Source organism: Camelina sativa, chromosome 10 (assembly GCF_000633955.1).
Source record: "Camelina sativa cultivar DH55 chromosome 10, Cs, whole genome shotgun sequence".
Taxonomy (NCBI): Eukaryota; Viridiplantae; Streptophyta; class Magnoliopsida; order Brassicales; family Brassicaceae; genus Camelina; species Camelina sativa.
Window position 1 is genome coordinate 11,368,630 of NC_025694.1, and position 18,106 is coordinate 11,386,735.

The 18,106-nt window shown below is 31.7% G+C and overlaps 3 protein-coding genes across 3 annotated transcripts; 1 reads left to right on the top strand and 2 right to left on the bottom strand.

Annotated features, from left to right (window-relative positions):
• LOC104720259 lies at positions 1,362-3,640 on the bottom strand. The gene is made up of 5 exons (XM_010438194.1): positions 3,395-3,640; positions 2,084-3,254; positions 1,783-1,987; positions 1,532-1,704; positions 1,362-1,432 (listed from the first exon to the last, which is right to left on the bottom strand). The coding sequence occupies exons 1-5, from the start codon at positions 3,638-3,640 to the stop codon at positions 1,362-1,364; spliced, it is 1,866 nt and encodes a 621-aa protein (XP_010436496.1).
• LOC104718489 (glucan endo-1,3-beta-glucosidase 14-like) lies at positions 12,042-13,848 on the top strand. The gene is made up of 4 exons (XM_010436248.1): positions 12,042-12,149; positions 12,292-12,628; positions 12,820-13,528; positions 13,667-13,848. Exons 1-4 carry the CDS (start codon positions 12,077-12,079, stop codon positions 13,739-13,741), a joined length of 1,194 nt encoding a protein of 397 aa, XP_010434550.1. The 5' UTR covers positions 12,042-12,076; the 3' UTR covers positions 13,742-13,848.
• LOC104718490 lies at positions 14,788-15,429 on the bottom strand. Its single transcript, XM_010436250.2, has one exon. It carries the CDS (start codon positions 15,409-15,411, stop codon positions 14,896-14,898), a length of 516 nt encoding a protein of 171 aa, XP_010434552.1. The 5' UTR covers positions 15,412-15,429; the 3' UTR covers positions 14,788-14,895.

Sequence of the window (18,106 nt, forward strand, 5' to 3'; positions counted from 1 at the left end):
CTACCTCTTTTAAGATTAGCTATAGAGCTTCAATGAGTAAATTATGGTCTTAGTGATCTAAACTATGTGATAACTCTTAATTCTTTAGAGATTAGCTAGTCTAAGAAATGCATATTTACGAGAATAGAACTGAGAAAAACGAGAATCAAAAGTTTGTAGAGTTGTGTTTTTTTAGTCTTTTCATTATTTACATATAGTGGACAGCTTGTTGACTAAAGAACCGACTTGTGTGGTACAAAAGGCACAAAGAAAATGAAATGTTAGTTTTTCTTTTGTTAAAGGAGAAAATAAAATGTTTAAATAACTGAATCTTGATAATGTTTCAGGGAGAAAAGTTATTATAACTAGAACTCCATGGGAAATGTCATTTGGTATACGTACGATGTGGTAAGACACGTCTATATTCAGATAGTTAGACTGTATAAGTTTCAGTTTTACAAAAAAAAAAAAAAAAAAAAGACTGTATAAGTTTCACAAATGTATTTTAGATTTGAGTATAAAGAAAGATTTTTAAAGTTTGATATTTATTAGATAATTCTCATAAATATAAATACAATAAGTTCTTTTTTTTTCTCGAAAAATACCATTATTAATTGATTTTCTTTTCAAAAATAATACTGGCAGTCAGAATCTGTTTATTACATCATATGTGCAATCAGTTTAGTCAAGGCTAGCCTACTTGACCTTCAGTCGCAAACAATGAATTTATCAGAAACAAATTGCTAAGAAAATATTTATTGTAAATTATTTCTCTTAGAAATAGAACTATGTACAGTATGCATATATAGGGAAATATTTAGGTTCTTGTTATTCGTATTTTATGAAATTTGGATGAGCTAGACTTTGTCGGAATAAAAGTCAAATGCTTCTACCAAAAAAAGAAATCAGATAATCTTTTAAGAATATAGAAAAAAATATAGGGATCTTCCTTGTCAAACAGAGTCAGAGCGGAGTTCCTTATTCTATTATTTTTGGTGCACATTTTATATACTGAAAAAAATAGCTACATGTAACAAAAGAGGATAATAAAACTTTTATCTGTTTAATTTTTTCCCTTACGTTATATGTTTTTTTTTTGTCAAACACGTTATATGCAATGTTTTGAAATTGACCCGGATCGTGAACCGGACTAGCTCTCGGATCATCGGGTCATCGGGTCAACCGGTTTGACCACGGGTCAATTGAATAAAATATATTTAATATATTTATATAAAATAAATATTTTTTAAAATATTATAAAAAAAAGAATATCATGCTTAACAAAGTATGAAGTTTAATAATAGTAATAAAATGATTAAAACTTTTAAATCCAAATAAGAAAAATAAAGAACACTAATTAAACATCTCCAAATTCACTACAACTAATTTTGGTTATCTCCACCATCATTTCCTTCATACTCTTCAGGTGGCATAGTGAAGTCTTCGTCAAAATCTAAAACATTAAAAAATTACATAGTTTAGTCAATGTAACATATAGAGTAATACAACTAAAATAAAATTCTAAGAATTTAATCAACAATTTAGAAGTTACCATTAGAATTTTCAGGGTTCATCTCTTCATGATCTTTAGGATATTCTTCAGCAAGAGCATTTTCTAATTCATCAAGTTCAAGTTCACCTGCTTCTTCTTCTTCGATAATCCAAAACTCTGTCTTATCAATAGATTCGTAGTCAACAGGATCATATGATCTTTTTTTCTTTGACCTGTACATTAAAGAAACATGTAACATGGTACAAACTAAATAAGCTAAATAAAAGATAAAAAATTATAGTGACACTCACCTATGTTGCAGACGTAGATTGTAGTGCACAAAAACAAGATCATTAAGTCTTTGATGCTCTAGTCTATTCCTCTTCTTGGTATGAATCCTCTCAAATACAGACCAATTGCGCTCACATCCAGATGAAGAAGCGGTTTGACTAAGAATTCTTATTGCTAACTTTTGCAAATTAGGAGCATCAAAACCAAAATATCTCCACCATTCATCTAAATATCCATAAAATTAGATCAGATTACTATATAGCACAAAATGCAAGTCAAATTTATGTGGACCAAAAAAAAAAATAATGTTGTATAAGATACCTGGCTGAGACGTTTTGCTGCAAGATAGAGCCATAGGGCGAGAAAAGCTGCCTTCACGTTCTCTATACATCTTAAGCTCTTGAAACAGCTTTGTTTTACTATTCTCTGTTTGTTTCTCAAATAAATTCATCAATCCACTCATAACCTCAGGCTTGTCAGAAAATGTAGGATCATAGATGAAAGCTGGGTTCAAATAGTATGCTGCAGCATGAAGATCATGACGCAACATACGATCCCATCTCCTATCAATGATGTTCGTATAAGGCTTGTAGAGAGGGCGTTTTCCTTGGAACACCTGTTTAATGCCTAATCTTGCTCGATACATCCCTTCATACACATATGGCAACGAAGGCTTCTCATCAGCATCACAAATGCGTAACAAACGGATGATAGGAGTCATAATCTTGACTATTATCAAGCAGTCATTCCACATTCGCTCATCCAAGATAATCAATTTAGCTTCCTTTGCTTTAGATGTTTTGAAAAGCTGCTTAAGTTCATGATCAGTACTTGTAACCAAAGCTTGTAGATCTTCTTTATGTTGATGGAGACTTTGTAGAGCAATGAAATTTGTAGCAAAACGTGTCTCTCCAGGACGAATGATCTCTTTCCAACCTGGTCTTTTTCTGACCCAATTCAAAGTCGACTTATGATTGTAAACAAAGATGGTTACCTTAGACATACGATGCACTAAATTGTGAACAAAAGGGAGTTTCACAACATCTTCCAGAATCAGATTGATACAATGAGCTGCACATGGAGACCAAGCAATGGTGGGAAACTTTTCAACAAGAAGCTTTCCTGCAGCTTTGTAGTTGGGTGCACTATCAGTCACAAAATGAACCACATTATCTGAACCGATCATACCCACAAGTTCAGCAAACAAGTTGCATAAATTCTCAGCACTTGCATAGATATCAGAAGCATCAACTGACTTGAGAAATGTAATTCCTTTAGGACAATAAACTAAGAAATTAATCAGCGGCCTTTGTCTTGTGTCCTTCCATCCATCTGCCATAAGAGTACATCCAGTACTACTCCATGTACTTCTAAACTTATCAATGATCAAAGAAACTTGTACCTTAGCATCTCGCAACAATCCAACACGCAGAGCATGGTATGAAGGGCCTACATATCCATGACCCATACTTGCTACCTTACTCATCATAGGCTGAAAAAGTGGAGAATTCACAGCATTCATCGGAATACAAGCATCATAAAACCACAATGCAACAGACATATCCACATCATGTATTATCTCTTTACTCTGCAAACACGCTTTGATAGTAGGTTGAGTCTGATCACGCACACCTCTTTAAAGTATTCATGTAGATCAATTCCTTGTATCCTCCTCTTTTGACTTGGGCCAACATCGATATCATCTCCATCAACATCATGAATTTCAGGACCGTCTAAGTTTGTATCATCCAAAACAATATTTTTCTTCTTCTTGCTCTCAATTTCTTTCAGTGCGTTCATTATCTTAAATCGCACATCTGCAGTAATCTTCGAACATGCATCTGTATCCCCTTTCACGCCAGCAAGATGGTGTTTCATCCTATTAATTCCACCTCCTAATTTTTTTTGTGATAAAAGGTACATTCCAAAATCGTTTTTCCTCTTGCGTCTTTTGATTGAATGACATACGACCAAGCAATATCACTTTTTCCTCGGACTAAACGATTTGCAGCTGCTATTTCTTCATAGTTTTCATCTTCCTCTGTTACCATTTCCTGTTAAATTCACAACATAGAAAGAGAAAAAAAAATACAGATTTGAGACATATGGACAGGATCATGATCGTTTGCTAATATATATGCAAACATCAGGATGAATAATTATGACACAGGAACACCTAACGGCTAACGTATTATATGTGAAAAAGCAGAGTAGTCACGATTAAAGCAGAGTACCACAAGAAAAGCAGAGTAAACCCTAAACCCTAAACCCTAAACTTACGCAAGTATGAAAGATGGCAAAGAAGTTGAAGACGAGAGGGAGGTGTTTGAGTCGTGTGACGCCGTCTAAGCTAAAAGGTTCTAAAAATAATTGATTGAAACTGTAAAACCCTATTCTTTTTTCCAAAAATCAAGTAATTTTTTTTTTAACCGGTAACCGGCCGGGTCAATTGGTTCACCGGGTCGCGGGTTAATAGCGGGTTTTTATGGGTTTTGCCGGGTTTATTACTACCGGTTATTAGCACTATACCCGAACCGGTGAAGTGTCCGGGTCGCGGGTTAACCGGTCGGACCGGCCGGTCCGGGCCANTTCAGAATAATGGACAAAGATTAGAGATAGAACACTCAACGGTTCTTACGCAAGTATGAAAGATGGCAAAGAAGTTGAAGACGAGAGGGAGGTGTGTGAGTCGTGTGACGCCGTCTAAGCTAAAAGGTTCTAAAAATAATTGATTGAAACTGTAAAACCCTATTCTTTTTTTTTCAAAAAATCAAGTAATTTTTTTTTGAACCGGTAACCGGCCGGGTCAATTGGTTCACCAGGTCACGGGTTAATAGCGGGTTTTTATGGGTTTTACCGGGTTTATTACTACCGGTTATTAGCATTATACCCGAACCGGTGAAGTGTCCGGGTCGCGGGTTAACCGGTCGGACCGGCCGGTCCGGGCCGGGCGTGAAAACATTGGTTATATGTTATATTCTGTGTTTTATTTATACTGTTCCACTATACATTCATGAAGTCAACACGCACGTTGCTATAATGTTTACTTTTTGATATCGTTCTCAAATTCTTTATTTTCAGATTTCTTTGGAAGTGTCAAGTATGGAATCTTAATTTGAAGCCTAATTAGAAAATAACAGGTCCAACGAATGTGGTCGATTTTGTTTCGTTCATAGAGTTGAATATCTAAGTCGTGTTTCTTTCGTATCAACTAAGTGCTTACGGAAAGAAGTTGCCAATGCACGAAAACAGAATAAATTAATTATCGCTATTTTAAGTACGAGAAACTAAAAAATGTTCATGCTCTAAGTGATTTATGACTATAAAACAATCCATCTTACAATTCAAAGGTTTGGCTAAAAACCACTATCATTGACTTAAAATATAAAGTTCCAAATCGAGTATGTATCTTGGGATTTTATGTGTGCCTTCACGCAAATAAATTAATCTTTATACTTCGAGAGGTAATCTGCATTTTTAAAAAATAAATATACATGTTTTTTAATTGTAAAAAAATGACCTCCTTTAGTTTTCTAGATAACTAAAAATTGAGAATTTTTCAAATCATCTTGACTAATTTCTCCACTAGAAATCAAACAAAAATACAATTGATTAAAAATTATATTTTGAATAGTTTAAATTTCATAGAAGAGGAAGATATGAAAAAATAGCTTGTATATTTTTTATTGCAAAGAAATTATGAAACAAATATATATATATATATATATATATATATAAATATGAACAATATTTGGATTCACTTATAGAGGTGAACCTCCTTATAAATAGAGAAACAAAATCTGTATAAATCATTGTAAAATTAAAAACCCAAAATATTTTTTATAAACCCAAACCGACATAATTTCGTTATAATTATAAAATTAAAATCCTAATCTTCATTTTAATTGTCAAATCTAAATCCTAACCACTCATTTGTAACAAACTGACATATAATTTTGATTCAACTGTAAAATCCAAATCTTAATTTTTATTTTTAAAATTTAACCGATATATAACTTCGTTTAGTTGTGAAATTTAAACTAAGCCAATATTTAACTTTCTTTAATTAAAAGTATGAAAAATTTTGTTTTTTTTTTAATTTCTTTTGCTTTTTTGAATTTAATTTTGATTTATTTTTTAAATGTAATATTACATAGAAAATTTTTGATTGATTAAAAAAGAAAGAAGTGAATAAAAGGTTACCTCTAGGATGAACCCCATTATTTTTTAATCAATGGTTGTTTGTCAAAAAAAAGAAGAAAGAAAGTAATCAATGGACTAGCAAAACCTACAATTTCTTAAAGGGCTGATGACAATGATGAGGTCCATATTGAACCCATAACGATATTTACCTTGTTTATTTTCAATAGATCATAATATTAGTTAAAGTCTCTATATGGGCCAAATTATCTAACAGATTATAGTTTCTTTTTGATTAGGCATATTACTTCTCACACGCTCAATTAACATTAGAGCCCAAAAAAGAATTTATTTTAAGAAAACAGTAAACAATCTTAATTTGATTAAATTTATTTTTCTTTTCTAAACCTTAACAAAATAATACCAAACCAAGACTATTTAAGAAGAACTAAGTAATATGCTCAAAAAACAAATACTTAAATTGTCTTGTATTTGAATTTCAATTCATACCAAAAAAACAAATACTTAAGAAACTAAGATATAGTTTGTCCAATAAAAAAAAAGAAACTAAGATATATAGTTTAAAGTCATGTTCTGGAAAACTATTTTTTGCAATTGGTTTTTTATTTTTAACTAACGTCGGCAAAAATGTCCTCCTTTTAATTTTTGACGAAAAGAAAAGTAATTACCTTTTGGGATCTCTCTCTCTTTTTTTTTTTTTTTTTTTTTNGTCACATATAATATGTGCATAAATATTAGAAAACGTGAATCCACACACGCATACAATCACTCTTTTACATGTCAAGCCATGTGCCAAAAAAAGGGGTTGAAATGTTTAAAAAGTTAAATAAAAATAATACTAGAGCATCCTTTGGATGATAATAAAGAGAAAGATTGTTCTAAGAAGTGACTAAAGAAGTATATGCACAACCCTATATACATGGCCAACATATATATATATATATATATATATATATATATACAAACGACGACATATTATGAAATTACAGTGTAACATCAGCGCAATAGTAAATTAAAGTTGTGTAGTGTAAAATCTACTTTAGAAAAAAAAAACGATGTATATGACTAGACAACATGTTGGATTTCTCATTTTAGAATTGTCTCTATATTATTTTTGTCATTGTGATAACAAACGCACAATAAGTTACTTGCTACGTACAGAACGTTACTCTATGAGGTTCAACAATGTGATCTTTTTTTTTTTTTTTTTTTTTTTTTNGTTGTTACTGATTATGTTTCGATTTAAATGGATACAATGTTTTTCGATCAATTTTTGGGTTGGCCTTACAAAATAAAGTAAACAAAAACGAATTTTGCTCAATGCTAGTATAGATAATTTCCTGGATGCCTATGAGTCCAATGCAGCGCCATTTGGGATAAGAAAGATTGTGATTTTTGATGTATATATACGTAATCTTGTTGTATTTAAATAATGGCAAATATACAAGTATTTACTTGGTAACCACTCTATGTACAAATATACAATTTTAAAATTTACCAATCACAACAGTTTTACCAAAAAAATTTTATCCTCAGTTTTTTTGTACAGGTTTCATGTATAGCTCTTCATACAATTTAGCACTATTTCGTGATTACAGCTCCAACTTATAGTTTTTTTTGTATAGTTTTATGGATGTTACTAATCAGACCTTATATATTTGATGTTTTTTGGTTAGTGCCTAAACAAAATTACTACAATTTTTTTTTCTTTTTTAATCAGTCAAATATTAATAAAAATAAAATTCTAAAATTGGTAGTACAAATGGGAAAAAGTTTTTACAACAAAGACTTCGGACAATAACGTTTTAGAATACAGAATGAGGCAATCCGCCCTAAAATCGGACGAACGAGGGGAATTTATCTTTTCAGTGGGTTTCACATATGGAGACTCTTATATATACTCTGATCTACAACATACCATTCTCCGATACATAACTAAAATTCTAGAATATAAGAGTTATGACATCACATTATACAACTAGTTGACAAAAAAGAAATAAAATAAACAATATACAACTAAACAAACGATAAGCTGTTTCAAATATAAAAATTGAAATCTCAATATAAATTTCTAATGCTTACGTGTCTTATCCTTTGATGTCGCACCCAAATTTACATACATATTATAAAATATTTTAAATTCTCTTTTTTTTTTCTTGTCGTTCACACAAAAAGGTGGAGGAAAAGGAGAAACATACACATAGATTTAAGGCCCTTTTTACGTATGCGCGTCATAAATGACGAACACTTTGATTAGTATAAGAAATTTTTAATTTTAATTAGCGTAAAGAAAAAAAGCACACGTAAAAGCTTTTTAGCCATGCATGCACGATGTTTACTGGTTATCGAGAAAGCAGTATCGCCGATGGATAAGACCTTAACTTTCTCTCTTATATCGTAAAGGTTATATTTTCTTTCGTATTCATATATCTTCCCTCTTAAGCCTTATCCATTATCCAACAAAAATTCAATTTTGTAGGCAGCTTTATGAAAAAAGATTCGAGTAATGCTTACACCATTTTGACTCGATTATATGTATTATATGTTTCCACCATTGATTCGAAATGGCCCACAATATCTGCTTTTAGTATAACGTCAAATATATATACCTTATTTTTGTCTAATATATGAACCCAAATCAAGTACAATTATATGTGAATATCTTGGTAATATAAGCTGTCATAACTCCTGTATACAGTTCAATTCAGATATAAAATGTAAGTTTATGACGTCAAAAATTAACGTGTAGGCTCATTATAATTTAACTATATATTTCACTTTTGGTGCTTAATATCTTTCATGAAGATGAAATTTGAATTTTTGATCCGATGAATTACATATTGTAAACTAAGAACATATAAAAACATGTCGGTCAGGCAAGTTTTATTGTAGTGGTTTAGGCTCACCGTGTGTTCGTTAATGTCTTTGTTAAAAAAAGTAACCAAAACAAAAAAAAAACAAAAACAAAAACAGTTTAAGTGTCTTACCTGGAAAGTGGAAACTTCTTTTTCTGACCACTTTCAATGATATCCAGCTTCCGCCAAGGAACCTCTCCCCGCCATAACACTTCGTGAGACGTGAATGATTCATGCGGGAGAATTTAACGGTACCTTATTATCACCTCCCAAAGCAAGCGCACTGTGGTCCAAGTTGGAGATGGTTAACTAATTTTAGTCATCTATCACTATCACTATCAAATCCCAACAGTTAACTGGGATCAGTGATACATCATACATTTGTAATACCATACCAAAGAGATATGGCAGTATGTCGAGCATATAAAACTGAACCAAGTAAAAACCTATAAACACTCTCTTTTTTCACGTATAAAAACCTTTTAATTCTATTTCATGTAGATACATTTAATAAGCTTTAAAACATTCCTATCGGTGCTAATTTGCTAGTTAAAAGCTCCTATGTCATTTTCTTTTCTAGACGCTGATTTATTACTTCCCAAATGTTCATTCAACAATTCTACAACGGAAGTATAGTAAATAATTAACACAGTAGATCATGAATAAAAAATAAACCAAAATTGTTAATTTTTATCATTACAAATAAATAAAAACTTGTGTCATATATAATAAATCAAATTTTCATTAACTTTTAGTCTCTTACACATAGACATAACCTAACACAATCTGTTCGGCCGTGTATGGTATATAGTTATGTCATGTATCAAATCAATCTATGGAACTGCCATAAGTCGACCGGTCGTCCATCCTCAGCCACGAAATCAAACTTTTAAAACGACGAGCTAAAAGTTTTCAGCTAACTATAAACAGGCCAATCTAGAATATTGACTCATATATTTTTACATATATAATTCTAACATCGAATTATTACTGATTTCTTTAATTATGACAAGTTCAGTCGCTTGAGATGTAGATTTCTTATAAGTTGTACTTGTATACATGTGTTCAAATAAAACGGCCCTTGGTGTCGCGAAAAAGAGAGAAGATTTCGTATTAAAAATATAAAAAAGAAGACACACTACGGTATTTTGGATTAGATCAATACCGCCAAAAGTTCCACTATAAAACTAATGTAACTTTTTTAGCTAGCAAGCCTTTCGTGAAAACGAATTGACTATCGTATACGTGATCAAGTTTAACCCTTTATTTTTTACCAATTTAAAAATATAGTAAGTAGAAATCAATTGGTTAAAAAATCAATCCGCCCAACCAGATACAGGCAGTTGCTAATATTTTGGTTTTATTGTATCATCATCAGGTGATTAAAATAATACTGATGGTTGAAATTGACTGACGGCTCCAAGTGTGCGACACTTCTCCACCAACTTGTCTTATTCCCCTCGAAAGCAGGTTAGCAACATAATCCTTAATTGACCATTTTATTATAATTATAATTTTAAATTTATTAACGCGATGCTTTTTATAGTAGTTGTTCGTCAATTTATACATATCCACACAATTGTGAATTGTCCCGTTTAATTTTACAAGTGCCTGATCAGCATTAATATATTGGCTTTTGTCTCGTGAAAAAAAAAAAAAAAAGAAAGTTAAAACAATACTGGCTTTTGTCTAGAGGAAGTTTCTCGTCCTCTTATTATCTTAATTTGAATACGATATTTTCATCTTGAGAAATTGTCATATACAAATATCATCAAGGGTTTGTTCAAAAAAAAATAAAATAATAATAATTAACAAGTGTGACAAAAAAAAAGAAAAAAAAAAGAATGTACAACAAGTTGAAAACCCAAAATGTCAAGAGACAGAAAATAAATTTTATATATCTTGAAGTCTTTTATTTTTCTTGACCATTTGTGGCGCGCATAATGGTTTGTGTCTTACAGAAATTATATTTTGGATTTCTTGTTTTTTTTTTTTTTGTCAAACATTTTTGGATTTCTTGTTCTTCACGTGCTTTGAGGACTAGTATGAATGTTCGTCCGTGGTCTCTCGATTGCAAAAAGAAATATATTATTATTTTCCAGAAACTTTAAAGTTGAAACGGAGGAGGCTTTTGTCGAATCCTTTGACACGTCAAGTCAAATCGGATCTCTAATTAGCTTTTGTCGAAAGAAATTTAGCTGATGGTATAATTAGGCTAGGATACACTTGCGGTCAAGATTCATGCGAAAATGTAATTGTTATTCTTCGAATCGTTTGAAGTTATGATTAAACTAACCACCATTAACATGTGACCAGAAAAATTAATGATTCTTTCATTTAGTATAAATAGTAAAAAAAATTAAGTATTTTATAAGACATTAATAGTTGATCATCAGTTAAAAGAAAATTAGAATTTTCCTGGACTTGGATTTAGTATGACTGAAAAAAAAATCTATATAACCAGTTGAAATAAGTCAATTTTTTATTTTTAGAACTAGTTGAAGTAAGAATGCTAAAATATTTAAAGTTATTGTGTTGATATATATATATTTTCCTTCCGGATTGACGTAGAATAAGCTTTTGGTGTGTAGCAAAAAAATAAAGATTGTTTTAATTGACGACTACCCACCTACTTAATTGAAACGGGTTTTCAAATATTATCCGGTACTTTATTAAAATTCTGCAATAATTTTCTATACGTCCACTTAATTATGTGTATCCCATTCTATTCTACTTTTTTTCTTAATTAATATAATACGTTGCTCACTTTTTTTACCAACCCAATGAGGCAATGACTAGCACAACTTGTATAACACAGTACATGTAATGAAACCAAAACACACACGAATGTGTTTCCATACATGTGGATGCAAATTCTCTTTTCATACGAGTCTCCATCATATACTACTAATTAAAGAAAATTTACATACTACACAATATAAATGTTTTATATAACCTAATATATTTCTTTAATAAGAAATCCTTCGTTGTGGTTTTATAGATAGCCGTCGTCAATGGATAAAAAAGGCATAAATGAGAAAAGCAATATAGGGAAGGCAAAGCTAAACAATTTAATAACATAAAAAAAGATTTAAAAAACGTAAAACTTCAACACTAAACCATTTCCTTTTACACGAAAAAAAAACACGGAAAAAAAAACAAACAAGCGAAGAAAAGTATTCTTCAACTTGGCTTGGCTTATTGTGTATGGTCTATATATATTCCATTACACCCTCTCTTAAAACCCAAAACCTTCACAATCTTTTTCCTCTCTCTCTCTCGTTCTTTCTTTCTCAACATGACATCAAGAACATTCACAAGACTTTCCAATCTCATTCATCTTTTTCTTATGCTTTCTCTCGTTTTCTCAGGTTAGTTCATTATTTTTTTAAATATATATGAGATTTTAAAGTCGAGCTCTTAAGTTATGAAGTACGTTGCCGCGTTAATTATGAATGATGTGACATTATAATTTTCTAACAGTTTCGATTCTTTGTTTGGAAATAAATGCAGGGAATATACTACAAAGAGTAACGTCTCTTGGCATCAATTACGGGCAAGTTGGGAACAATTTGCCTTCACCGGATAAAGTCATTAACCTCTTGAGATCTCTAAGGATTACCAAAACAAGAATCTACGACACTAATCCTCAAATCCTTACTTCTTTTGCAAATTCAAACATTGAGATCATTGTCACAATCGAAAATCAAGTTTTACCTATGTTACAAGATCCTCAACAAGCTCTCCAATGGGTGAATTCTCACATCAAACCTTATGTTCCGGCCACTAGGATTACCGGAATCATGGTCGGAAACGAGCTTTTCACGGACGACGACTCTAGTTTAATAGGGTAAGTTATAATCTTTGAATATGAGATCTTTACACTGATTTCACTTTTTCTAAAATAGTGCTTTGTCACTTATAACAACCACATTTGAAAAAGAAAAAGAAAAACTTGCTATATTGTTTTAAAGTGTTAGTGTAATGAATTTAGTCCAAGAATACTAATTATTATGTATTCTCATCATTTTTTGGTAATAGATTCATGATGCCGGCGATGATCAACATACACAAAGCCTTGGTCCAATTAGGTTTAGACAGATACATTCAAGTCTCGTCTCCGAGCTCTCTTGCCGTCCTCGGCGAATCATATCCTCCATCTGCCGGGAGTTTCAAGCCGGAGGTGTCCTCCGTGATGCAACAACTTCTAGCTTTCTTGGAAGCCACGAAATCTCCCTTTTGGATCAATGCTTACCCTTACTTTGCCTACAAAGATAACCCAAAAGAAATTCCAATCGATTACGTTCTATTCAACCGTAACATTGGCATGACTGATCCCAACACGAGACTACACTACGACAACATGATGTATGCTCAAGTCGATGCAGTTGCTTTCGCAGCTGCCAAATTAGGGTACCGTAACATAGAAGTTAGGGTTGCGGAAACAGGGTGGCCTTCAAAGGGAGATGCCGGAGAGATTGGAGCGTCTCCTATGAATGCTGCCACGTATAACCGGAACCTTATGATGAGGCAATTCGCAGGGGAAGGAACTCCAGCGAGACGAAATGAAAGGCTCGACGTTTATATATTTGCGTTGTTCAATGAGGACATGAAACCAGGTCCTACTTCGGAGAAAAATTACGGTATATTCCGACCCGATGGTTCATTGGCTTACAACTTGGGATTCTCTACAATGTCAACAACGACGGCGAATTCAGAATCTGTCACTTACTCATCCTCTGCCACTAAGGTACAATTTAGTGTTCTATGTTTTGTTTTATTAGAATTTGGAAATATCGCGGTTATAACGACTAACGAGGATAAATATTTGTTAAAGGACTAAATGTGTAACAATGAATTAATTCTCTGTTTTTTCTTCTTCTTTCAGGCAAAGAGGAACTTGGAGTATTGGACAATTTTGATATTGGCGATGATTCAAGTTGTAATGTCGAGACTATTTTAGAGAAAAAGAGTATCGAGAATATAATAACGTGATTGGTTAGGATATATATTTATGTGTAAACATTTAATTATTTAAGCTTGATAAATATAATCTCATATTCAATTCAATATTCCAAAAATCAAGTCGGTCAATAGTTAAAAAATTATAAACTTGTTGTTGTCGTTTAACAAGTAAATTGACATATGGATATTAAATTAAATTAATAAACAAAGTTTATTTCTCAAGAGAAACAATTTAATTATTTAAGCTTGATAAAGATAATCTCATATTCAATTCAATATTCCAATTTCCAAATATCAAGTCGGTCAATAGTTAAAAAATTATAAATTTATTATTGTCGTTTAACAAGTAAATTGACATATGGAAATTAAAATAATTTGATACTATTAATTAATAAACAAAGTTTATTTCTCAAGAAAAACTCATATCGGCGTCTTGACGTACATGAAAAGATTGGAGTAACTTTGACCCTTAGGCATAGAATCGATGCACAGTAGCGGTTTAGAATCGATCATATTCTATTTTTTTGGTTCTCTAATTCAAGAAATATGACAAAGCTCTGTTGGACTTCGATATATTTTAAATATAAACTACTAGTTATAATATAGATATTAGAATGCAAAATCTATGCATTGGAGTGGACGGTACGAAGAATTGGAACTGATGCTAAGAAAGAAAAGAAGAAATTAAAAGCCATGAAACAAGAGCTTATGCTCACGATGCAAATCCACATGCTCATTTCCAATTCTATCGGCTTAATATACTCCCGTGTTCTTGCCCGCAAGACGATGCGTTTTTTACCTTGAAATATGAGACAGATATGCTCCTTTTCTCCATCTTTATCAATTCTCTGTCGTCTCTATCGTATTTTGCCGACTTCTTAAGTTTAGTTTTACAAAAAATAAAACAATTTAGCCGCACGTACGTCAATTTATTTTACTATGCTAGTGTATTATATTTTGATAATTCCTTAATAAACAATCTTGATGAACAATTAAACATGAAAATTATTTTCATACAATGGACAGTCAAAAATCAATCGATTATTTTCCGTATCTGATATATCTGTATAACAAAAATGTTCGTAAAAGAAATGAAAACTACAAAAGTGCCATGGGAGGAACAAAATCGTTTCACGTACCGGTTAACGATCTCTAAGGTTGTGTTTGTGTAGAAAGATCGCAAAAGAGAGTGGTAGCGGAATTAGGGTTTTGATTATGGCATGGAGATGAACCGGAGGGAGGTACGAATCCTTTGGGAAGCATAACAGAGAATGCATCCGGTCGAATCGGACGGTTTAAGCCGTTACTATTCTTGGCCATCATCTTGAAGTAGTCATCAGCACGATGATGAAGACCACGGCGACGAAGACTATGACGATATTCATAGTGGTAGTAGTGGTGATTGTAACGACGACGGTGGTGGTGGTGGTCTCGTTGCAACCGCCGGTTCAAAACCAACGGTATCGTTTTCTTGATGTAGATGAGTTGGTGCGGTGATTCGTTGCCGTTGAGATAGGTTTCTTTCTTTTGTGTAGTAGTAGATACTCTTGTTTCTTGATTCGGAGATGATGATGATGATGATGATGAGGGTGAGGTGAGGAAGACGAGAGTGAGAATGAGAGAGACGATGAAGATTTTGAGAAGGCTCTGTTTCATCAAATCATCCATTGCGATTGTGGATTGAGATAGAGAGAATGATTTCTGTTTATGAAAGAGAGAGTATAATGAAACATAAATGGAAGCGATGAAGTATATATCTGATTAGGTGGTTCCAATATTTATAGCCAATTAGCTAAATATTAATGAGTTTTCTTCAGTTAAACAAACCTACAAATGGTTAAATTAAATCAAACTTATAATTTGATTAATGGAAAATGAGTAGGGGAGTGATTTAGTAGTGGCACATTGACCATTTACGACATTCTTTTCATGAAATAATTATGTATTTAGAAAATGAAGTAACGAAAACTTTAATTCTTATTAATTATAATGATGTTTACTAACCTGATAAAATTATTTTTTTTATAATTATATAATTACATTTTAAGGGTTTAACTGTACCATTAACAAACGGATTTTGATGCGGCTATTTTTTATGGTTAACATTTATGATTTAACCGGTCGTATTGTTATGATTATGGTCTGAAAACTGCAATATATACGATTAACATAAAAACTGCAATATAGTGGTAGGAAATGAGGATTATAAATATATCCAAATTCTAATAACTTGAATCAAAACTAGCCCATTACGGTATCATCTTTTAGGTTAAAATATATAGTATAAATTTGAATTATATATGATTATACCGTAAAACACATATTAGAATTAGAATATATATGGTGATTATTTTTTTATTTTCAATGTGTACCAAGTCACGGACTCTGAGCTAGCGTGATTTTAGAAACCAATGTATTGCCTATTTGCCTTTCCATAGAGACAGTGCCGGCCATGAGGCCAAGCAAGGCAAGCAAGAGCTTGCGGCCGTAAATATAATAAGTAAATAACCGGCCGTAAAATTTCTAAAATATCTTAGTAATCTGATGGTTAAAGTGGTTGATTATTAATAATAGGTGTCGTGTTCTATTCCTAGAGTATGTATGTATACACATGAAGGCAATGTAATTTTTCACCAAGTTATTTAGCAAAAAAAGATTAGATCATGAAGGAGACTCTAGAAAACTAACTGGACATTGCTAATCCATCAAAAACCTTATGATAAAAAAAGAAACTGATCGAAGTTGACTTTACTCGGCCAACCACAATCAATGAGGGTTTCAACTAGTTCAAAACAAAGATCATGTAATCAAACATCAAACATTTGCTAAGGTGAATTATTGGGCCGGATTGGGCTTAGTTTAGTTATATCTGCTAAGTTACTAATAATGAGATTGGGCCTAAGTTATTATCCTACTTTAAATAGATAAAAGAATAAGTCAATAAGCATTTTTCTCTACCCAATAAGATTAAGGAAATAAAATATGTATACATTATTATAAAATTAGAAACTTAAACTGCTATTTTATAAACCCAAACTAACATATAATTTTGTTCTAATTGTAAAATCTAAACCCTAACCATCTCATTTGTAAACCCAAACCGACATATAATTTCGTTCTAATTGTAAAATCTAAACTCTAATCACCTTATTTATAAACCCAAACCGACATATAATTTTGTTTTAATTATAAAATCTAAACCTTAATTCTCATTTATAAACCCAAACCGAGATATCAACTCGTTTAATTGTATCTAAACCAAGCCAAGATTTAAATTTCTTTAAATAAAAGTATAAAGAATTTGTTTCCTTAATTTGTTTGGCTTTTCAATTTAATTATGATTTATTTTTTAAATAAAATATTAGATAGAACATTTTGATTGGTTGAGAGGGGAGAGGATGAATACAAAGGTTTACCCCTAGGGGTGAACCTAAGTATTTTTCCTCTATCAAAATCAGTAGTGTGAATCGAGGGAGATTCAGAGGAGGAGACTAGGCCTAGACAAAATACCTGAATCCGTATCCGAAATTTTAAAATATCCATTCGGGTTTTATTGAGATCGAAAACCCGAACCCGATCGGGTATCTGAATTAACCCGAACATGTATAAACACAGTGTAAAATAGTCACTAGTGAGATTTGAACCCATCCCCTAAAGCATTTAATGGGTGCATTCTAACCATTTTGCCACTTTAATATCTTTGCCTAATTCTAAAACCTCCCATATTTATATATTACTATGTACAACTTTCATTCTTTTAAAAAGAATTTAGATATGAGAGATTTTACTTATTTTGTAAATTGCATTTTATTTATTCTATACTCATGAATTATATATACCAAAATATTATTTTTACATATTAAAAAAATACAAAGTAGAAGAAATGCAAAACAAATAGAACATTTTCAACAAAAAACATGTTTGTCATACCTTTTTTTAACCTTTAATATGAGAGTTGGAGAGATTTGAATTTGGATACATTTGAAATTCGGATTGAATTTGATGTGTGTAGAATTTCACTCCAAATCTTTTACCTGAAAAGACTACACGACGACTGAAAGTGCACAGTTAATCAATTGTAGTATTTTAGGATCGATCCCACAGAGAGTAGCAAACACAAACTGAATTATAAGAGAAAGAACTATGGCTAAGACTAAAGAAGAGATTTAGGTTTTGGTTTTCCTAATAACTATTGCAAATAAATAAAAGTAAATAAAAGCGGTTTAAAACTATAAGACTAAGGCGTTGGGCATTTTGGGAGTCATCTTAGGGTTTTCATGGTTCTAATCAATATTAAGTGTAAGATCTAACAAGTAAATACTAATTTTCGGTTTAGGTTCTCAACTACGAAACACTAATGAAC

Excerpts from the sequence above, each read along its gene's own strand:
- LOC104718490 (XM_010436250.2), bottom strand. The coding sequence starts at position 15,411 with ATGGATGATTTGATGAAACAGAGCCTTCTCAAAATCTTCATCGTCTCT.
- LOC104720259 (XM_010438194.1), bottom strand. The coding sequence starts at position 3,640 with ATGAAACACCATCTTGCTGGCGTGAAAGGGGATACAGATGCATGTTCG. Across the intron at positions 3,255-3,394 it reads TACATGAATACTTTAAAGAG|CCTATGATGAGTAAGGTAGC; the intron begins GTGTGCGTGATC and ends CCACTTTTTCAG. Across the intron at positions 1,705-1,782 it reads AATCTACGTCTGCAACATAG|GTCAAAGAAAAAAAGATCAT; the intron begins GTGAGTGTCACT and ends TTTAATGTACAG.
- LOC104718489 (XM_010436248.1), top strand. The coding sequence starts at position 12,077 with ATGACATCAAGAACATTCACAAGACTTTCCAATCTCATTCATCTTTTT. Across the intron at positions 12,150-12,291 it reads GCTTTCTCTCGTTTTCTCAG|GGAATATACTACAAAGAGTA; the intron begins GTTAGTTCATTA and ends AAATAAATGCAG. Across the intron at positions 13,529-13,666 it reads ACTCATCCTCTGCCACTAAG|GCAAAGAGGAACTTGGAGTA; the intron begins GTACAATTTAGT and ends TTCTTCTTTCAG.